This window comes from Artemia franciscana, unplaced genomic scaffold, assembly GCF_032884065.1.
Source record: "Artemia franciscana unplaced genomic scaffold, ASM3288406v1 PGA_scaffold_75, whole genome shotgun sequence".
Classification (NCBI taxonomy): domain Eukaryota; kingdom Metazoa; phylum Arthropoda; class Branchiopoda; order Anostraca; family Artemiidae; genus Artemia; species Artemia franciscana.
The window spans coordinates 848734-872610 of NW_027062711.1; the positions used below are offsets into that span (position 1 = coordinate 848734).

Genomic DNA, 23877 nt, shown 5'->3' on the forward strand with positions numbered 1-23877 from the left:
AAATGCCTACCACGTTTAAATTTTCACAGAATTTTTACAAGTTTGAGTAAAAGAGTTCAAAATATTCAAAAAATTGTAAGTATTTACTTTCCCCTTTTTAGTCCTTTTGTAGAACGTGGCTTAAAAAAAATGTAAAGTATTTATTGTGATATCTGACACAACGCTCACAAATCCTTGACTGATGATGTCTTGTTGCAGTTGGGTATTGACTTCGGATTATGACACTGGTTTTCACTCTCCGCCAAATTTGGTTTATGTTTGGCCAATTTTTATATTACCTATCCTGTTGACGAAAATTTCAACCCTTGACTCTATGTTTTTCTCCCCTAAAAATTTATATTTGTATTAGTACTGCACGATTAGTAATTTTAGTATTGCCTAGTTTTTACTAAACATTCTTGTCAAAGAACAGGTCAAAGCAAAAACTGTGGGTTTTCTGCTGCCAAATATTACTGCCAGTTAATCAGCTGCATAATTTTTCAGTTAAAACACCAAGGAAAGAAGATAAAAAAACAAAAAGAAATGAATTTGGGACATGTGAAAGACAAAAACAAAAAACTGTCAGCCAACAAACAACAAAGTGTCAACCAAAGTAATTAAAAAAACTACAACAAATGCTCAAGGAATGGCATTTTGATACCAGACTTCTGTTGGTTGAAAGATAAATACAAGTTAGGGGGGAAGTTTCAGATTTTACTGATTAACGCTAGATGGCACTGATTTTTTTGTTCTTAAGAGCAAGTTTCTCATTTGCTGAATTGTGCATATCTCATAAATTCACAGGTGCTCCTACTGGGTCGTTGACAAGTGAAGATAACTCCCACTGGCAACTGCATGCAATCTACTATCCACCTCTTTTGAGATCTGCGACCATTCGGAAATTCATGGTTGGGTAAGATTCTTTCCAAATCTCCTTTCTTAAATCTATAGCAGCCATAATCAACTTGCTTAGATAACCCTTTGACCTAATATTTATCCGTCTTTGACATTTCATCTCTGCCTAAGGGCCAACCATTTAGATTAAGAGCAACCACCCTCAGCCAATGACGTGTCTAGAAGTTGTTGATTTTTTCAGCGTGGCCTAGTAGTTTCACTCATTGCTAGGTAGAATTATTGTTTTGTGCATTTGTTAATTATACAATGCTTTGAAAACGCCGTGTGAGAATTGCTAAGATTAGACAATTTTTTTTAAGCTATCAGACGGAAACTAACCAAGTTTTAACTCTCTAATGGAATTTGTTAGGGTAGAGGTAAGGCTCGATTAAAGCTTCGCAGCATTAATTAATTAGACATTATATGTCTAGTTAATTTATTTAATAATTAGACATTATTCAGTAAATCTGATCTCAAACCCTACTATGTTTTTCTCACTTATTGAGGAAAACGTCGAGATTTAAGAATTGGATGTGTCTTTTTTTCATTTTTGCGTCATATTTACACTATTGAAGTGGAAAAGTGAATTAACGGGAAAGTAAAACTTATCTTTTGAAAAGTCTGTTTCGAAATTTTAAACGTTGAGGACTGTTATCAAAGGGTGCCATCATGTAGTCAACTTTTACAAAATCAATGGGAATAAGGAGAGGGCTCATTCAAGAAAGTGTTTTAAATTCTATTCTGTTTTTAACAGTAAGGAAACATAAAATTAAAGACGAAAAGATATTGAAATATAATATAATGAAATATAAACTCAAGAGCCATATCTAAAATACAAGGAAGTAGTTGTCCTGTTTTTAGAAGGTAATTTCTGCATGTTTTAGAAGGTTTTAATTTTACAAGGGGAAATACATAAAACATTTTTTGAAAGGGGTAAGGAAAAGGCTTCTTGAAGAAAACATTTTAAATTTTGTGTCTTTTTTAACAATAAGGAAGTATAAAATTAAAATGAAAAAATATTGAACTTGATAAAATGTTTTGCTAAAAGTCAGAAGCGACTATAGAGTTGTTTTTATAGGAAAATGGTTGAAAATGCTTTAGAAATGATAATGTGTATCATAGGGATGTCATTTGCCAGCCCTGTAATATCAAACAATGGGAATTTTATATACTTTTCCTTAATTCTTGCCTTTTTGCTGTGTTCATTTCATTTTTACATATTTTATTTTCCTATGTTTATTATATTCCTGTATTTTTTGCTAGTTGAAGCAGAACTCGCTGTTTCAAGCCAAAGCAATGTCTCCCGCGCTTTAAACAGAGCTCGGGGAAAAAACTAATAAAAAAAAACATGGAGGATAATAGTGGATTCTCAGAAATACCTTCCATAGAAGGTATCAAGTGAATTATTGTGATTCAGTTTTAAATATGGGACTGATAACGGACTAGTGAAATCATTTGCGCAATAAAAGATCTATAACCGGAGCTACATATAAACTTACTGATTCAATAGATAATTTAACCTGTCCTTATCTAGCTCACGTCAGAAAATTAGTAAGAAAGGACTTTAAATCCCAATCAATAACATCTACACACCGGACAACAACTATTGGTGTCTAATTGCCTAGTGAAATCATTTCTGCAATGGAAAATATTTCCGGAGATAGGAATCACGCGATCTATAGCTTTATCAATCAAGAAACTGTGCAGTGAATTTTCCGTACGGGAAATAACGTATTTCATAAAATTTAATTTCCGGAACTAGGAAGAATCTGTTGGCACAGGGGGTTACGGCGCCATCCCGTTGGAAAAATATCTGGTCTTACGTTTGATTCCTACAGAACATAAAAATCTTTGTTTTCAACGGATTATAAAGGTTCCCTGAGGAAAAAACACCTTCAAGTAAAAAATATCTCGAAGAAAATCCCCTGAAGAAAAAAATATTTTGAAGAAAACAGAAAACTATATCGAAGAAAAAAGAAATCTCGAGGGAAAAAAACACCTTGAAGAAAAAAGCGTTCTTCAAAAGTTCTTATGTAAAAGTTCTTCTAAAAGTTCAAAAGGTCTTATGACATTATTTTTTGCAAAAATAGGTTTTCAACCTGGGAAGGCTACGCACAGATTATGGTGAGCACATTCCACCCGATTTAGGTCCATTTATAAGACGACTATAAGAGACCATGTCTCCCTCTCCATTAGGCGTATCCTTATTACTAACTATAATCATATTAGAAGAGACCATGCCTCCTTCCCTTCCTGAGTCTTGAAACCTGTTACCAGGTAATAGTTCAATATTAAGATGAACAAGCAAAATAAATATACCAGTGTTCTACTATTTTTTTTTTCCTTATCCTTTTCCTTATTCCTGTTCTACTATTTCTCCTGTTCTTCTACTATTTTCAGATTTTAACTGTGCTGTTGTTCATTTTTCCTATCATACCATTTTTCTTCCTTTTTTTCGTGTTCTACTTTAGTATTTAACATGATTATAGTACTGCGCACACTAGTATAAACACATTACGAAGAATACTCACGATCCTCATTAACCTAATTTCACAATTAAGATAAACCACTAAACCAATTAAAAAAAGGTTAAGGACATGTTTTTTTTTATTGTATGACTGTCATTTTAAGGTATGAAATGTTAGCTCAGCCGCAACGTGACCTAACAGCAGAGCAGGCAGCAGATCGTCTCCGATCAGTCTCTTTAACCCACTACAAATTTCAGTCTTGAGGGAAAGCTGTGTCTGAAGAGTGAGCAGGAAATTTGGAAGTTTACAAAGATTTCTAGAAGTATTAAAATTGCTAAGTTGGTTTAAGTCAACTATTTAGAGCTGTCACTGTTATTTGTTTTGTTTTTGGCCAAATTTAGTTCTTTGCTTAATGCAAGTAGGAGCTTGAATGTACAGGGTCGGAAATAACCCTAGGCTAGAAGCCTATGCAAACCTGTGCTTGTTAATCTTCTTATTTTTTTTTCTCTTTATCGTTTTAACAACAGAACCAAACTACTGATAAGAAATAAGAGCAAAGGACGATGAATTGACATAAAATCAGCAAACTTTCGTATATAGCCTAGGGCAATGTCTGGGAATATTTGGTCAGGGAGGAACTAGGACAAAGTTTCTAGAGAATGGACTTTTATAGCTGGAAAAAGCATTGAATGGAGAACCTTGTGTATGTTTTTTTTTAATAAAGAAAAGGAAGAATGATTGCATGTAAAATTTCTCATTAAAGAAATTTCCCATTAAAAAACTTCTTATTAAACACTCTTTCTAATCCCTACTGTTTCTTATGCCCCTGTGAATTTTAATTTATCTTTCTTCTCTCCATCATCACTGGCTGCATAGCATTTCCCTCACCATCATTACTGGTTACATAACATCTGCAATTCATTCATCAAGCCAAAAATGAATTTTGTGATTAAGTCTTCAAAAAACTGTTTTTTTTTTAATTGAAAACTATTTTTAGTTGAAAGTCTTCTCATTATTTTCTCTCCAAAGTTTTTAAACTTCATTCTAATATAATGCAGTAACGATGTTTAAGAGATAGAGGCTCAAATTCAAATATATCCACTACCAAATCTGCTATCCGTGGTGCCAAATCGAGTTTAAGCTCTTGTTAAATCTGAGCTTTAACTTTTTTTTTAGGATAATGCCTCGTATATTTTTATAGCGAATTCATCCAAAACTACTACTTGGTTCAGTTTACTCAACGCGGTTTAGGTTTATAGTCCCTTTATAATTTTCTTTCTATTAATTTTTTGGTTTCGAACGGTTTGAAAATATTAATGGTTGAGGCAATTAATAGTGAACCAGGCAATTTTACCATCATTTTATAGTTGAGCTTAAGTTCTATCCATTTACCGAGCTATGTTTTGAAATTCTCTGCACACAGTTTTTTAGATTAAAATACTGGTTGAATTTCAGGTGAAAAAAGGAGAATTTTTCAACTTTTTAAGCGAACTTAGTTCTTTTTCCAAGAAAAACTCAAATTTATATCATAATTTTGGCTTGGAGAATGGATTGATATGAGATTTATGAACCTAATTATATTAGTATCTTGAAATTGTAATTGAAGCCTTCTTACAAAATTCGTTGTTTTAGAGAGAACCATATACCTTAATTCTCAGCACAATAAGAGTTCCATCTCAAAGCAGTATCGCAATCAAAAGGTATCTTTGGTAGATCTTATGATCATTCAGAATATATAAAAAAAACAAGTTAGATCTGATGTCAGGGACGCTGTCCAAGGTTAGAAATTGGCACATGGAGTGGGTAGGCTACCCAGCCTTCTAAGCTTTCAAAACGGGCACTGGAAATTTCAACTTCCTCTTGTTGAAATTTCCACTCTTCCTTTCTATGACCATTCTTTCTATACAAAGTAACAACAGCGTAAATATACACGAGAGGCACTGGAAAAAGCACTTTCAAAAGGGGCACTAAAAATTTCAACATCCTCAAGAATCGATCCACTCTTCATTCCTATGACCATTCTTTCTGTACAAAGTAAAAAGAGCGTAAAAATACACGAGAGGCACTGGAAAAAGGTATACTTTCTAAAGGGACAGCGTAAATTTCCATCCTCAAGAATCGATCCACTCTACAATTCTATGACCATTCTTTCTGTCCAAATTAACAAGAGTGTAAAAATACAAGACAGGCACTGGAAAAAAGCACTTTCAAAAGGGGCACTAAAAATTTCAACATCCTCAAGAATCGATCCACTCTTCAATTCTATGACCATTCTTTCTGTCCAAATTAACAAGAGTGTAAAAATACACGAGAGGCACTGGAAAAAAGCACTTTCAAAAGGGGCACTAAAAATTTCAACATCCCCAAGAATCGATCCACTCTTCAATTCTATGACCAATCTTTCTATACAAATTGAAAATAGTGTAAAAATACACAAGATGAACTGGAAAAAGGTACTTTCTAAAGGGGCAGTGGAAATTTCAACATCCTCAGGAATCGATCCACTTTTCATTTCTATGACCATTCTTTCTATACAAATTGACAGGAGTGTAAAAATACACGAGAAGCACTGGAAAAAGGCACTTTCAAAAGGGGCAGTGGAAATTTCAACATCCTCAAGAATCGGTCCACTCTTCATTTCTGTGACCAATCTTTCTATATAAAGTAACAAGAGCGTAAAAATACAGGAGAGGCACTGGAAAAAGGTGCTTTCTAAAGGGGCAGTGGAAATTTCAACCTCCTCTAAAATCGATCCACTCTTTAGTTCCATGACCATTCTCTTAATACAAATTAACAAGAGTTTAAAAATACACGAGAGGCACTGGAAAAGGGCACTTTCAAAAGGGGCAGTGCAAATTTCAATATCCTCAAGAATCGATCCACTCTTCATTTCTATGACCATTCTTTCTATACAAATTAACAAGAGTGTAAAAATACACGAGAGGCACTGGAAAAAGGTAGTTTTCTAAAGGGACATTGAAAATTTCAACATCCACAAGAATCGATCCACTCTTCATTTCTATGACCAATCTTTCTATACAAAGTAACAAGAGTGTAAAAATACACGAGAGGCACTGGAAAAAGGTAGTTTTCTAAAGGGACATTGAAAATTTCAACATCCACAAGAATCGATCCACTCTTCATTTCTATGACCAATCTTTCTATACAAAGTAACAAGAGCGTAATAATACACGAGAGGCACTGGAAAAAGGTACTTTTCTAAAGGGGCAGTCAAAATTTCAACATCCTCAATAATCGATCCACTCTTCATTTCTATGACCATTCTTTCTATACAAATTAACAAGAGTGTAAAAATACACGAGAAGCACTGGAAAAAGGCACTCTCAAAAGGGGCAACGAAAATTTCAACATCCTCAAGAATCGATCCACTCTTCATTTCTGTGACCAATCTTTCTATACGAAGTAACAAGAGTGTAAAAATACAAGAGAGGCACTGGAAAAAGGTACTTTCTAAAGGGGCAGTGGAAATTTCAACATCCTCTAAAATCGATCCACTCTTTATTTCCATGACCATTCTTTCTATACAAATTAACAAGAGTGTAAAAATACACGAGAGGCACTGGAAAAGGGCACTTTCAAAAGGGGCAGTGGATATTTCAACATCCTGGAGAATCGATCCACTCTTCATTTCTATGACCAATCTTTCTATACTAAGTAACAAGAGCGTAAAAATACACGAGAGGCACAGGAAAAAGGTACTTTCTAAAGGGGCAATGGAAATTTCAACATCCTCTAAAATCGATCCAATCTTCATTTCTATGACCAATCTTTCTATACTAAGTAACAAGAGCGTAAAAATACACGAGAGGCACTGGAAAAAGGTACTTTCTAAAGGGGCAGTGGAAATTTGAACATCTTCAAGAATCGATCCACTCTTCATTTCTATGACCAATCTTTCTATACAAATTAACAAGAGTGTAAAAATACACGAGAGGCACTGGAAAAAGGTACTTTCTAAAGGGGCAGTGGAAATTTCAACATCCTCTAAAATCGATCCACTCTTCATTTCTATGACCAATCTTTCTATACAAATTAACAAGAGTGTAAAAATACACGAGAGGCACTGGAAAAAGGGCACTTTCTAAAGGGGCAGTGGAAATTTGAACATCCTTAAGAATCGATCCACTCTTCATTTCTATGACCAATCTTTCTATACTAAGTAACAAGAGTGTAAAAATACACGAGAGGCACTGGAAAAAGGTACTTTCTAAAGGGGCAGTGGAAATTTCAACATCCTCTAAAATCGATCCACTCTTCATTTCTATGACCAATCTTTCTATACTAAGTAACAAGAGCGTAAAAATACACGAGAGGCACTGGAAAAAGGTACTTTCTAAAGGGGCAGTGGAAATTTGAACATCCTCAAGAATCGATCCACTCTTCATTTCTATGACCAATCTTTCTATACAAATTAACAAGAGTGTAAAAATACACGAGAGGCACTGGAAAAAGGTACTTTCTAAAGGGGCAGTGGAAATTTCAACATCCTCTAAAATCGATCCACTCTTTATTTCCATGACCATTCTTTCTATACAAATTAACAAGAGTGTAAAAATACACGAGAGGCACTGGAAAAGGGTACTTTCAAAAGGGGCAGTGGAAATTTCAACATCCTGAAGAATCGATCCACTCTTCATTTCTATGACCAATCTTTCTATACTAAGTAACAAGAGCGTAAAAATACACGAGAGGCACTGGAAAAAGGTACTTTCTAAAGGGGCAGTGGAAATTTGAACATCCTCAAGAATCGATCCACTCTTCATTTCTATGACCAATCTTTCTACACAAAGTAACAAGAGCGTAAAAATACACGAGAGGCACTGGAAAAAGGTACTTTCTAAAGGGGCAGTGGAAATTTAAACATCCTCTAAAATCGACCCAGTCTTCATTTCTATGACCAATCTTTCTATACAAATTAACAAGAGTGTAAAAATACACGAGAGGCACTGGAAAAAGGTACTTTCTAAAGGGGCAGTGGAAATTTCAACATCCTAAGAATCGATCCACTCTTTATTTCTATGACCATTCTTTCTATACAAATTAACAAGAGTGTAAAAATACACGAGAGGCACTGGAAAAGGGTACTTTCTAAAGGGGCAGTGAAATTTCAACATCCTCTAAAATCGATCCACTCTTCATTTCTATGACCAATCTTTCTATACTAAGTAACAAGAGCGTAAAAATACACGAGAGGCACAGGAAAAAGGTACTTTCTAAAGGGGCAGTGGAAATTTCAACATCCTCTAAGAATCGATCCACTCTTCATTTCTTGACCAATCTTTCTATACTAAGTAACAAGAGCGTAAAAATACACGAGAGGCACTGGAAAAAGGTACTTTCTAAAGGGGCAGTGGAAATTTCAACATCCTCTAAAATCGATCCACTCTTTAGTCCATGACCATTCTTTCTATACAAATTAACAAGAGTGTAAAAATACACGAGAGGCACTGGAAAAAGGTACTTTCTAAAGGGGCAGTGGAAATTTCAACATCCTCTAAAATCGATCCACTCTTCATTTCTATGACCATTCTTTCTATACAAATAACAAGAGTGTAAAAATACACGAGAGGCACTGGAAAAAGGTATTTCTAAAGGGGCAGTGGAAATTTCAACATCCTCTAGAATCGATCCACTCTTCATTTCTATGACCATTCTTTCTATACAAAGATTAACAAGAGTGTAAAATACAATAGAGAGGCACTGGAAAAAGGTACTTTCTAAAGGGGCAGGGAAATTTCAACATCCTCAAGAATCGATCCACTCTTCATTTCTATGACCATTCTTTCTATACAAATTAACAAGAGTGTAAAAATACACGAGAGGCACTGGAAAAAGGTACTTTCTAAAGGGGCAGTGGAAATTTCAACATCCTCAAGAATCGATCCACTCTTCATTTCTATGACCAATCTTTCTATACAAATTAACAAGAGCGTAAAAATACACGAGAGGCACAGGAAAAAGGTACTTTCTAAAGGGGCAGTGGAAATTTCAACATCCTCTAAAATCGATCCACTCTTTATTTCCATTACCATTCTTTCTATACTAAGTAACAAGAGCGTAAAAATACACGAGAGGCACTGGAAAAAGGTACTTTCTAAAGGGGCAGTGGAAATTTCAACATCCTCTAAAATCAATCCACTCTTTATTTCCATGACCATTCTTTCTATACAAATTAACAAGAGTGTAAAAATACACGAGAGGCACTGGAAAAAGGTACTTTCTAAAGGGGCAGTGGAAATTTCAACATCCTCTAAAATCGATCCACTCTTTATTTCCATGACCATTCTTTCTATACAAATTAACAAGAGTGTAAAAATACACGAGAGGCACTGGAAAAGGGTACTTTCTAAAGGGAATTTCAACATCCTCTAGAATCGATCCACTCTTCATTTCTATGACCAATCTTTCTATACTAAGTAACAAGAGCGTAAAAATACACGAGAGGCACTGGAAAAAGGTACTTTCTAAAGGGGCAGTGAAAATTTCAACATCCTCTAGAATCGACCCAGTCTTCATTTCTATGACCAATCTTTCTATACAAAGTAACAAGAGCGTAAAAATACAAGAGAGGCACAGGAAAAAGGTACTTTCTAAAGTGGCAATGGAAATTTAAACATCCTCTAAAATCGATCCAATCTTCATTTCTATGACCAATCTTTCTATACTAAGTAACAAGAGCGTAAAAATACACGAGAGGCACTGGAAAAAGGTACTTTCTAAAGGGGCAGTGAAAATTTCAACATCCTCAAGAATCGACCCACTCTTCATTTCTATGACCAATCTTTCTATACAAATTAACAAGAGTGTAAAAATACACGAGAGGCACAGGAAAAAGGTACTTTCTAAAGGGCAGTGGAAATTTCAACATCCTCTAAAATCGATCCACTCTTCATTTCTATGACCAATCTTTCTATACTAAGTAACAAGAGTGTAAAAATACACGAGAGGCACTGGAAAAAGGTACTTTCTAAAGGGGCAGTGGAAATTTCAACATCCTCTAAAATCGATCCACTCTTCATTTCTATGACCAATCTTTCTATACTAAGTAACAAGAGCGTAAAAATACACGAGAGGCACAGGAAAAAGGTACTTTCTAAAGGGGCAATGGAAATTTAAACATCCTCTAAAATCGATCCAATCTTCATTTCTATGACCAATCTTTCTATAATAAGTAACAAGAGCGTAAAAATACACGAGAGGCACTGGAAAAAGGTACTTTCTAAAGGGGCGGTGAAAATTTCAACATCCTCTAGAATCGACTCAGTCTTCATTTCTATGACCAATCTTTCTATACTAAGTAACCAGAGCGTAAGAATACACGAGAGGCACAGGAAAAAGGTACTTTCTAAAGGGGCAGTGGATATTTCAACATCCTCAAGAATCGATCCACTCTTCATTTCTATGACCAATCTTTCTATACTAAGTAACAAGAGCGTAAAAATACACGAGAGGCACAGGAAAAAGGTACTTTCTAAAGGGGCAATGGAAATTTAAACATCCTCTAAAATCGATCCAATCTTCATTTCTATGACCAATCTTTCTATACTAAGTAACAAGAGCGTAAAAATACACGAAAGGCACAGGAAAAAGGTACTTTCTAAAGGGGCAATGGAAATTTAAACATCCTCTAAAATCGATCCAATCTTCATTTCTATGACCAATCTTTCTATACTAAGTAACAAGAGCGTAAAAATACACGAGAGGCACTGGAAAAAGGTACTTTCTAAAGGGGGCAGTGGAAATTTCAACATCCTCTAAAATCGATCCACTCTTTATTTCCATGACCATTCTTTCTATACAAATTAACAAGAGTGTAAAAATACACGAGAGGCACCGGAAAAAGGTACTTTCTAAAGGGGCAGTGGAAATTTCAACATCCTCTAAAATCGATCCACTCTTTATTTCCATGACCATTCTTTCTATACAAATTAACAAGAGTGTAAAAATACACGAGAGGCACCGGAAAAAGGTACTTTCTAAAGGGGCAGTGGAAATTTCAACATCCTCTAAAATCAATCCACTCTTTATTTCCATGACCATTCTTTCTATACAAATTAACAAGAGTGTAAAAATACACGAGAGGCACCGGAAAAAGGTACTTTCTATAGGGGCAGTGGAAATTTCAACATCCTCAAGAATCGATCCACTCTTCATTTCTATGACCAATCTTTCTATACAAATTAACAAGAGTGTAAAAATACACGAGAGGCACCAGAAAAGGGTACTTTCTAAAGGGGCAGTGGAAATTTCAACATCCTCTAAAATCAATCCACTCTTCATGTCTATGACCATTCTTTTTATACAGATTAACAAGAGTGTAAAAATACAAGAGAGGCACTGGAAAAAGGTACTTTCTAAAGGGGCAGTGGAAATTTCAACATCCTCAAGAATCGATCCACTCTTCATTTCTATGACCAATCTTTCTATACTAAGTAACCAGAGCGTAAAAATACACGAGAGGCATTGGAAAAAGGTAGTTTTCTAAAGGGGCATTGAAAATTTCAACATCTTCAAGAATCGATCCACTCTTCATTTCTATGTCCAATCTTTCTATACTAAGTAACAAGAGCGTAAAAATACACGAGAGGCACTGGAAAAAGGTACTTTTAAAGGGGCAGTGAAAATTTCAACATCCTCTAGAATCGACCCAGTCTTAATTTCTATGACCAATCTTTCTATACTAAGTAACCAGAGCGTAAAAATACACGAGAGGCATTGGAAAAAGGTAGTTTTCTAAAGGGGCATTGAAAATTTCAACATCCTTAAGAATCGATCCACTCTTCATTTCTATGTCCAATCTTTCTATACTAAGTAACAAGAGCGTAAAAATACACGAGAGGCACTGGAAAAAGGTACTTTTAAAGGGGCAGTGAAAATTTCAACATCCTCAAGAATCGATCCACTCTTCATTTCTATGTCCAATCTTTCTATACTAAGTAAGAAGAGCGTAAGAATACACGAGAGGCACAGGAAAAAGGTACTTTCTAAAGGGGCAGTGGAAATTTCAACATCCTCTAAAATCGATCCACTTTTTATTTCCATGACCATTCTTTCTATACAAATTAACAAGAGTGTAAAAATACACGAAAGACACTGGAAAAGGGCACTTTCAAAAGGGGCAGTGGAAGGTTCAACATCCTGAAGAATCGATCCACTCTTCATTTCTATGACCATTCTTTCTATACAAATTAACAAGAGTGTAAAAATACACGAGAGGCACTGGAAAAGGGTACTTTCTAAAGGGGCACTAAAAATTTCAACATCCCCAAGAATCGATCCACTCTTCAATTCTATGACCATTCTTTCTATACAAATTAAAAATAGTGTAAAAATACACGAGATGAACTGGAAAAAGGTACTTTCTAAAGGGGCAGTGGAAATTTCAACATCCTCAAGAATCGATCCACTCTTCATTTCTATGACCATTCTTTCTATACAAATTGACAGGAGTGTAAAAATACACGAGAAGCACTGGAAAAAGGCACTTTCTAAAGGGGCAGTGGAAATTTCAACATCCTCAAGAATCGGTCCACTCTTCATTTCTGTGACCAATCGTTCTATATAAAGTAACAAGAGCGTAAAAATACAGGAGAGGCACTGGAAAAAGGTGCTTTCTAAAGGGGCAGTGGAAATTTCAACCTCCTCTAAAATCGATCCACTCTTTAGTTCCATGACCATTCTCTCTATACAAATTAACAAGAGTTTAAAAATACACGAGAGGCACTGGAAAAGGGCACTTTCAAAAGGGGCAGTGGAAATTTCAATATCCTCAAGAATCGATCCACTCTTCATTTCTATGACCATTCTTTCTATACAAACTAACAAGAGTGTAAAAATACACGAGAGGCACTGGAAAAAGGTAGTTTTCTAAAGGGACATTGAAAATTTCAACATCCACAAGAATCGATCCACTCTTCATTTCTATGACCAATCTTTCTATACAAATTAACAAGAGTGTAAAAATACACGAGAAGCACTGGAAAAAGGCACTTTCAAAAGGGGCAACGAAAATTTCAACATCCTCAAGAATCGATCCACTCTTCATTTCTATGACCAATCTTTCTATACAAAGTAACAAGAGCGTAATAATACACGAGAGGCACTGGAAAAAGGTACTTTTCTAAAGGGGCAGTCAAAATTTCAACATCCTCAAGAATCGATCCACTCTTCATTTCTATGACCATTCTTTCTATACAAATTAACAAGAGTGTAAAAATACACGAGAAGCACTGGAAAAAGGCACTTTCAAAAGGGGCAACGAAAATTTCAACATCCTCAAGAATCGATCCACTCTTCATTTCTATGACCAATCTTTCTATACAAATTAACAAGAGCGTAAAAATACAAGAGAGGCACTGGAAAAAGGTACTTTCTAAAGGGGCAGTGGAAATTTCAACATCCTCTAAAATCGATCCACTCTTTATTTCCATTACCATTCTTTCTATACTAAGTAACAAGAGCGTAAAAATACACGAGAGGCACTGGAAAAAGGTACTTTCTAAAGGGGCAGTGGAAATTTCAACATCCTCTAAAATCGATCCACTCTTTATTTCCATGACCATTCTTTCTATACAAATTAACAAGAGTGTAAAAATACACGAGAGGCACTGGAAAAGGGCACTTTCAAAAGGGGCAGTGGATATTTCAACATCCTGAAGAATCGATCCACTCTTCATTTCTATGACCAATCTTTCTATACTAAGTAACAAGAGCGTAAAAATACACGAGAGGCACAGGAAAAAGGTACTTTCTAAAGGGGCAATGGAAATTTAAACATCCTCTAAAATCGATCCAATCTTCATTTCTATGACCAATCTTTCTATACTAAGTAACAAGAGCGTAAAAATACACGAGAGGCACAGGAAAAAGGTAATTTCTAAAGGGGCAGTGGAAATTTCAACATCCTCTAGAATCAATCCACTCTTCATGTCTATGACCATTCTTTCTATACAAATTATTAAGAGTGTAAAAATACAAGAGAGGAACTGGAAAAAGGTACTTTCTAAAGGGGCAGTGAAAATTTCAACATCCTCTAGAATCGACTCAGTCTTCATTTCTATGACCAATCTTTCTATACTAAGTAACCAGAGCGTAAGAATACACGAGAGGCACAGGAAAAAGGTACTTTCTAAAGGGGCAGTGGAAATTTCAACATCCTCTAAAATCGATCCACTTTTTTATTTCCATGACCATTCTTTCTATACAAATTAACAAGAGTGTAAAAATACACGAAAGGCACTGGAAAAGGGCACTTTCAAAAGGGGCAGTGGAAAGTTCAACATCCTGAAGAATCGATCCACTCTTCATTTCTATGACCATTCTTTCTATACAAATTAACAAGAGTGTAAAAATACACGAGAGGTACTGGAAAAGGGTACTTTCTAAAGGGGCAGTGAAAATTTCAACATCCTCTAGAATCGATCCACTCTTCATTTCTATGACCAATCTTTCTATACTAAGTAACAAGAGCGTAAAAATACACGAGAGGCACAGGAAAAAGGTACTTTCTAAAGGGGCAGTGGAAATTGCAACATCCTCTAAAATCGATCCACTCTTTATTTCCATGACCATTCTTTCTATACAAATAAACAAGAGTGTGAAAATACATGAGAGGCACTGGAAAAAGGTAATTTCTAAAGGGGCAGTGGAAATTTCAACATCCTCTAGAATCAATCCACTCTTCATGTCTATGACCATTCTTTCTATACAAATTATTAAGAGTGTAAAAATACAAGAGAGGAACTGGAAAAAGGTACTTTCTAAAGGGGCAGGGGAAATTTGAACATCCTCAAGAATCGATCCACTCTTCATTTCTATGACCAATCTTTCTATACTAAGTAACAAGAGCGTAAAAATACACGAGAGGCACTGGAAAAAGGTACTTTCTAAAGGGGCAGGGGAAATTTCAACATCCTCAAGAATCGATCCACTCTTCATTTCTATGACCAATCTTTCTATACTAAGTAACAAGAGCGTAAAAATACACGAGAGGCACTGGAAAAGGGTACTTTCTAAAGGGGCAGTGAAAATTTCAGCATCCTCTAGAATCGATCCACTCTTCATTTCTATGACCAATCTTTCTATACTAAGTAACAAGAGCGTAAAAATACACGAGAGGCACAGAAAAAAGGTACTTTCTAAAGGGGCAGTGGAAATTGTAACATCCTCTAAAATCGATCCACTCTTTATTTCCATGACCATTCTTTCTATACAAATAAACAAGAGTGTGAAAATACATGAGAGGCACTGGAAAAAGGTACTTTCTAAAGGGGCAGGGGAAATTTCAACATCCTCAAGAATCGATCCACTCTTCATTTCTATGACCAATCTTTCTATAATAAGTAACAAGAGCGTAAAAATACACGAGAGGCACTGGAAAAAGGTACTTTCTAAAGGGGCAGGGGAAATTTCAACATCCTCAAGAATCGATCCACTCTTCATTTCTATGACCAATCTTTCTATACTAAGTAACAAGAGCGTAAAAATACACGAGAGGCACTGGAAAAGGGTACTTTCTAAAGGGGCAGTGAAAATTTCAACATCCTCTAGAATCGATCCACTCTTCATTTCTATGACCAATCTTTCTATACTAAGTAACAAGAGCGTAAAAATACACGAGAGGCACAGAAAAAAGGTACTTTCTAAAGGGGCAGTGGAAATTGTAACATCCTCTAAAATCGATCCACTCTTTATTTCCATGACCATTCTTTCTATACAAATAAACAAGAGTGTGAAAATACATGAGAGGCACTGGAAAAAGGTAATTTCTAAAGGGGCAGTGGAAATTTCAACATCCTCTAGAATCAATCCACTCTTCATGTCTATGACCATTCTTTCTATACAAATTATTAAGAGTGTAAAAATACACGAGAGGAACTGGAAAAAGGTACTTTCAAAAGGGGCAGTGGAAATTTCAACATCCTCTAAAATCGATCCACTCTTTATTTCCATGACCATTCTTTCTATACAAAGTAACAAGAGCGTAAAAATACACGAGTAGTAGTAGTAGTAGAACAATTTTATTAGAAATAAACATTTCTTAATCAATAGCACAATATAAGCCTGGCTTGTGAGGCTCTGCTAAATTCAAAGAAAATAAAGAGACAATATGGAGAATAAGAAAATATGGAGAATGAGACCATATACCGAAATCAACAACAACAAAAAAAAACATAAACAATACACTACCTTGCGTGATCCCAAGACAACAAAAACAAACAAAAAATACATAAATATTACAAACGAATAACCTGTTTAAAATTTACTTTAGTTAATCTGTTTCAAAAGCATACCTACCGAGCAACTCCACACGTAAATCAGACTTAAACTGGTCAAGGCTACCTATTTCCTTGATATCTATACTCAGTTAGTTCCAAAGTTTTGAAGCTGTGTTTATAAGTGAAAAAGAAGACCTACTTGAAACTAATCGAGGAACCTCAGTGTTACCTTGTATCCAATCAGGAAGGCTATCACTGAAATACTTATATATAAAAATCACTCAATCCAGCTGCAAGCATTATATTTAAATCTCTACACACAGACCTCAAAGACTCCTGGTTCCCAACACTACAAAAACTCGGATAGCATTATTTTGGATCACACGGATTGGACGAACTATCGAAGAGTACTATCGATAAGTATTTAACCGAGCTATCTGTTCGGTTAAGTTTTAATATTGCTCCTTACCTTAAGTTGAAAAAAATTGTTTTTTTTTAATTAATCTGTAATAGAATCAATGGTACTTGTAACCGAAACTCTAAAAACGGAATTATGATAGCATAGAATTTAGTATTGCCAGAAGAAAGATCACGGATGCATGTTTTTTTTCCAGGGGTGATCGTATCGACCCAGCAGGCCTAAAACTTCGGAAGAGGGGCTATTCTAATGTTCTAGTGCTCCATTTGAATACTATGTCTTCAGAGATAACATAAACCCCACATCCCCTGGGGAAAGGTAATTAAGTTATAACATTTGCCCATTGCTTACGTATAGTGTTTGTTATTGGGAAGTATGCATGCATTTTTCGGTTTTGGAGGAAAGGACGATATTTTGCTGGGGAACTTTGCACGGGGAAAATTTTCCATGGAGAAGGAATTTTCCAGGGGATGAACTTTGCAAGGGAGTTTACCAGAATTCCTGTACGAAATTTCTTTATATGTCTTACTTTTTCTTTACTGGCTCAATTTTACGCGTGCAGGTGTTGAGTGTAATTGTGTGGGGTAAATTTTTTTCTTGATTGAATTTTTCAGAAATTTTTCTCTTGTTTTTTAAACTAAAAAAACAAGCTTTTACGACTGAAAGTAAGGAGCAATATTTAAACATAAAAAAACAGAAATTATTACAAGTACGATGGGGTTGCACCCTCCTCAACACCTTGCTCTTTACGCTAAAGTTTTAATTTTTTCCTAGTTCTTAAAATGACTGCTAAAACACAAGGTTCGTTTAATTGGAACAACAAGTAACTTCATTTTAAATGCCAAAAAACTTTGGCGTGAAGAGCCAGGTGTTGAGGAGGGGACAACCCCACTTGTATAGGTAATCCAAGCCCTCTAAGTTTTGGTCACTTAAAAGGAGCACTAGAGCTTTCAATTCCCATTTTAATGAGCCCTCTTCAGATATTCAAGAACCACTATTGATGCGACCACACCTGGAGAAAAAAAAAAAATACCAAAATTCCACAATTTTGCAAATACGAGCTTGAAACCTAGGTTCTCTAATACGCTGAATCTGATGGTGTCATTTTCGTTAAGATCACTTGACTCTTAGGGTTTTTCCGCTATTACGAAAAACAGTAAAACTTTCTCAGGCTCGTAACCTTTGATGGGTAAGACTAAACCTAATGAAAGTTATATCTTTGACATCAGCATGAAAAGCAGATTCTCTTAATATATTATATATAAAAAAACAAGTTTTTTTTTACTGCAAGTAAGGAGCAACATTAAAACTTAAAACGAACAGAAATTATTCCGTATGTGAAAGGGGTTGTCCCCTCCTAAGCGCATGGTTGTTTACGCTAAAGTTAGACTCTTTCTCACAACTCTACTTTTTAAAACAATAAAAAAACTTAAGCGTAAAGAGCGAGGCGTTAAGGAGGGGACAACCCTTTTCATATAAGAAGTAATTTCTCTTCGTTTTAGTATGTATTTTGTTGTGGTGTTCTCGCGCTGAGGTGGCCTCCTCTATTATCTCCTACCTTGTATGTTTTTTTTTTCTTTTCTTTTTTTTGGGAGGGGGGATTATTAGTATGACGAGACGTTGTGTTTTTTTTCGATGCATTTGTACTGCCCCAGCCTTACGATCTCTTCTCTTTGTTGGGGCATAATACTGTTTTTGTATATTTTTTAATTTGATTTAACAAATATTGATTGATTGATAACAAAGCATCTAATTTCATATAGTAACAATTATATACATCTGACACATATTCTAAATTTTTACCTTACTTTTCTCTCTGTTTTCACTTAAAACTTACTGCATGACATCGTTATATACTAACAGTGCTGCCTTTATTATAATCATAGTGTAGGTTTTACTTGTTGCGTCATCTACGGTTGTAGACTAGGGTTATGACGTCGTTCATCATCTTGTATGATGTAGTCTGAGCACAAGTAGTCATGACATGCTAAAACACTCAAGTAAAGTCTAAAGGGTAATCACTCAATTGAACGCTTTTATTAAGTACTCAAAATTCATCTTTAACAATAATTGATTGACTGACTATAAAAACAAGCACATGTCTACAAATTTATGTTAATAACTGAATGATGTAATGCTTTTTAGAAAGGACAATTTTGGATTCTTGACTTACCTGGAATACGTCTCTTAGCATGAGGAAGTTACAGGAAAAACAAACAAACAAGAGCATGACTAACTGAGATGGCAGAAAGGGCGAACTAGGTAGAGAGGGTGTTTTCAGCTTTGAAGACAAAAACATATTTAGGAGTACCACTTTTTTGTAATTTTTGGGTATAACAAGTAAGTAAGTAAGTGCTCAGATTAACGATGTTTCTTGACTATTGAAGCCCCTGTATCGGCCATACAGTGTGTTTCTAGCCGGCAACAAACTTTTTTAAACATCCTCTCCTCCAGAAATTTTAAAGGCCCCCCTCCTCGCAACAGTTTTTACAGGCCCTCTTGAGCCAGGAGTACTTTCGTCGTTCTGTTCTTGCATAGAAATGGAAGATTTCTTACTTTTTATAACGAATGATGCCAAAACTTACCATATGGATAGTCGAAAAATTGTACACCCCCCCCCTTCCCCTATACAATTCCCCGGTGTAATTGACACTAGAGAGTTGAATAAAATCTGAATTCTGAACTGTGTTGGGACCCAATGTTAAGTTAAAATAAGCCAGAGGTGCTCCTGACTTTCAGTTTAATGGCAAAATATGTAAGGCAAGTCGACGACTCTTCATGCACTCGTATATATGGCATAAGATCAGGTTTTCCCAGGAAAAACACACCCCTAGATTAGAAAGGAACAATCGACGCTCTAAATGGGGTTTAGTTGAAACTAGTAGAATGCAAAAAAAAAAAAAAAAAAAAAAAAAGCTAGTAGTCCATCAGGTTAAAAATTTTGTGCTCAAACCACTTTTGCAGACAGATTTTACGCTTTGACGCTAAATATCAGCTAAATATAACTTTTCCATCATTTTAGGTTGAACACAGGCGTTTTTGAAATCTTTAATGGTTTCTATTGAGGAAAAATGGGGGTGAACAAAAAATAATTCTTCCCTGAAGCCTATCTGAAGGTTAAATGATATCATTTAAATACAGGAAAATTTTCTGAGGTTGCGTAAGAGTACCAAACTTTTGGTAATGCGAACAACCAGAACACAATATGTTACTATAACATCCTCTTTCACGCTAACCCTTTCTGTCATAAATTTTTATTTAATCACTGCCTTTCGAAAAATTCCAATTTTTTGACGAAAGCCAACTTTTCCAAAATTCAAGATCACAGATAATATATAGTTGGCCTCGTTAAGATTGTAACAAGATCGTTGAAAAAAATCTGAACTTTCAAAATATTTTCTCAAAAAGAACGAACTGGACCCAGGCTCAAGACTCAAATAATACACTGGACATAGCGATTGAAAGGATTACAAAAAAAAAACTACGCTTCAAGATCATGAACAAACAGAGTTTCAGATTTTCCAAGTCCAACATCGCCAATTGAAGGGGGATCGCCTTCGAATTCATCAGGCTTACAAGGAAGAACTCGTCTTGGATAACTAGCAACTAATTCAAATTCTTTTGGTGATTCTTCATCAGCGAATACAAAATAATATACATACTGAAAAGAAAAGAAAAAACATTTGAAGGCAAAACATCATAAACACCAATATGAAAATTGTAGCTTAAGCTGAATAGGAGAGTAGGGAAAATTCTTTCGGTGATTCTTCATCCACAAATACAAAATAATATACATACTGAAAAGAAAAGAGAAAACATTTGAAGGTAAAACATCAAAAACACAAATATGAAAATGGTAGCTTAAACTAAATAGGAGAGGAATAGGAATAGGAGAATTCTTTTGATGATTCTTCATCCACAAATACAAAATAATATACATACTGAAAAGAAAGAGAAAACAACTTATATATATAAAATGATGATAGTCCAATTGTAATGATAGTCCAGTTTTAACTTATAAATTTTCAAAAACTATTGGGCAAATTATTTTTAATTATAATTTAATACTAAAAAGACTAGATAGTGATATAAATTGGAAACCGGTTTGTAATTGTAAGCAACTTGGCCCATTTGTAAATCCTACTTACAAACATGTTATAACAGGGGACTTGTCAATAATAAAGCAAGATGATCTTCAAATTATAATGAATAAAGGGGCTAATTTCCGTCTTTCTCATCATCTGAAACCATCGAGTGTTCTTGATGGTTTGGAAAATGATTTTGATTTATTTATTGATAAGTGGTGTAAGAAAGAGAATAAAAATAAAGAGAGTTTTCAAAGTTGGAAGAATTTAATTATTAGTAGAATAAGAAATAAAATATATCCTAACTTAAAAAATAGTAACACTAAATCATTATTCTATAATGCGAAGATTAAACAAGCAATTGCTAATCTAAAGAATGAATTTGTAATTGTGCCAGTGGATAAAGCTAATAATAATTTTGCCATAATTTGTGAGAAGCTGTATTGTGATATCTTAAAAAGGGAGTTATGCACAACTAATGTTTACGAAAAGGTAAATATAGAGGATGAGAATTTAATTGAAAAGACTGAAGAAATACTTTTTAAAAATTTTAATATTAAAATAAATGACAATGATAAAAAGTTCCCTTTCCAATATTAAACTGTAAAATTTCATAAGAATCCCCCTAAACCACGGTTTATTGCTGGAACAGCTAAATGTCCAACCCGCATTGCTGCTACTGACCTTTCTTTAATTTTAAAGGAAATTGTAAATAAACTTAAAACCTATTGTTCTGGTATTAAAAATTTTTCGAATTTTAATCCATATTGGAGTGTTAATAATTCACTGCAGGTGATAGATTCTTTAACAATGGTTTCAGCTAAAAGAATTGAGTCTTTCGATTTTGCGACAATGTATACTAATTTATCACTTAATGTAGTGTTTGATAATTTAAAAAACTGTTATCAAGAAATCTTTCCTCTTATCTAGTAAAAGGTTCTTAAAAATAGACATTTATAATAAAAAAGCTATATGGACAAATTGCTTTAATACTACAGTTAACTTGAGATGTTACAGCTTGGATATGATTTTTGAGTTATTGGAATTTGTTTTATACAATACTTATATAAGATTTGGGGGTGATTTGTACAAGCAAATTGTGGGAATTCCCATGGGGGGGAATGCCAGCCCATTTATAGCTCACTGATGGATAAGATGGATAAGAAAATGATGGATAAGAATAATCCAATTAATTTAAAACATGCTTTGTCAAATAATAAAAGATATTTAGATGAAATTTTGGTCTTAAATTGTAAGGATTTCATTGATATTTCTAAAAATATATATCCATCAGAGCTTATTCTTGAGCCTAGTCATGGCGCTGGTCATGAAGATCATTTCTTAGATTTAAAAATTAATATTTGTGATAATAATAAATTAAGTTTTAAAATGTATAATAAAACGGATGATTTTGATTTTGAAGTGATTAGTTTCCCATTCCCTGAATAATATACACTCAAATATCACATATTCAGCGTTTTTCTCACAGTTACTTCGTTATGCAAGGATTTGTAGTAATTATATTGATTTTAAAATAGATGTAAAATCTTAAGCCAAAAATTGATATCAAGAGGTTTTTCTGCAAATAAATTAACTTGGCAATTTAAAAAATTTAGTTTTCATTATAACGAACTTTTAAATAAACATCAAAAGAATTATCTAGAAATACTTAAAGAAATTTTTAACTAATTTCGGAGGTTCGAGAAATGTTGTCACAGCGCCATTTATTTTGAATTGTGTTTCTAATTGAGTGGATTTTCTAAAAAATTAGCCACATGGTAAAGATGAATTCTATAATTGTTTAGTTCATTCAGGTTTTTTGTAATGTGTTAATATTTGTGATTTGGAAAAAATTTATAATATTTAGTTTATCTATTGTTGCTAAAGGGAGGGATATATTAATAGGATAAGCTTGTTTTGGTTTTACTTGGTTGTTTTACATTTGCTGTTTTTTTTTCATAGGCATGTATTTTGGGTGTGATACCTGACGCGGGGATGCCATGGATATTCTGTGGTAGCCACAACACTGTGCTGGGTAGAAAATTTAGAGTGGCGAAACCCTATATAGGCAAGTGTATTCTCCTGATGAGCCCTTATGTTGGGTGTTGCCTCTGAATTATTTGTCTATATTATTTTTTCTATTGTTTGGTAAATGACGACTTATACTTATTGACAACATGACTGCCTGTCCATGGATTATTCTTTATGGTTGATTGTGTGTGGCTATGCTGTTTGACCTATGTGATTGTATGAATGAGTAGGGTTAAGGCCTCATTCAAGTGCTGGTCTATATTAATCACTAATTTAGGAAAACAGTCTTCCTTTTCTCCTTATGTCACTTTTTTATTTTTTATTTTTTTTTTTTTTATTTTTTTTTTTTTGTGTTTGTGCTGTAGCATTGGTGATTTCTCTTTTCATGATATATATATATATATATATATATATATATATATATATATATATATATATATATATATATATATATATATATATATATATATATATATATATATATATATATATATATATATATATACATATATATATATATATATATATATATACATATATATATATATATATATATATATATATATATATATATATATATATACATATATATGATACATATATATATATATATATTTCATATATATATATATATATATATATATATATATATATATATATATATATATATATATATATATTGCCCCCAGTCCCCCCGTTGCAGTTCCTGGCTGAAGGGCTAAGAAACGGAGATCAGCACCACCGGTAGGGACTGTACAGTCTAA

The 23877-nt window shown here is 34.2% G+C and overlaps 2 protein-coding genes across 4 annotated transcripts in view; one reads left to right on the forward strand and one right to left on the reverse strand.

Moving 5' to 3' along the window:
- Positions 1–3716, forward strand: part of LOC136042218 (galactose-1-phosphate uridylyltransferase-like) — a 37838-nt gene extending 34122 nt beyond the window's left edge. For both annotated transcript variants that reach the window (XM_065727153.1, XM_065727154.1), the window contains exons 6-7: positions 784–892; positions 3505–3716. In XM_065727153.1, the coding sequence (XP_065583225.1) occupies positions 784–892; positions 3505–3604 (209 nt within the window). In that variant the 3' untranslated portion in view covers positions 3605–3716. The remainder of the gene's footprint in view (positions 1–783; positions 893–3504) is intronic.
- A 15302-nt stretch (positions 3717–19018) lies between these two features.
- Positions 19019–23877, reverse strand: part of LOC136042202 (FAS-associated factor 2-like) — a 64503-nt gene continuing 59644 nt past the window's right edge. Inside the window, exon 6 of one of the 2 annotated variants that reach the window (XM_065727135.1) lies at positions 19019–20658. In XM_065727135.1, coding sequence (XP_065583207.1) covers positions 20479–20658 — 180 coding nt within the window. In that variant the 3' untranslated portion in view covers positions 19019–20478. Of the gene's footprint in view, positions 20659–20848; positions 20939–23877 lie in introns of those variants that run through there. The other variant, XM_065727137.1, reaches the window with a different exon arrangement.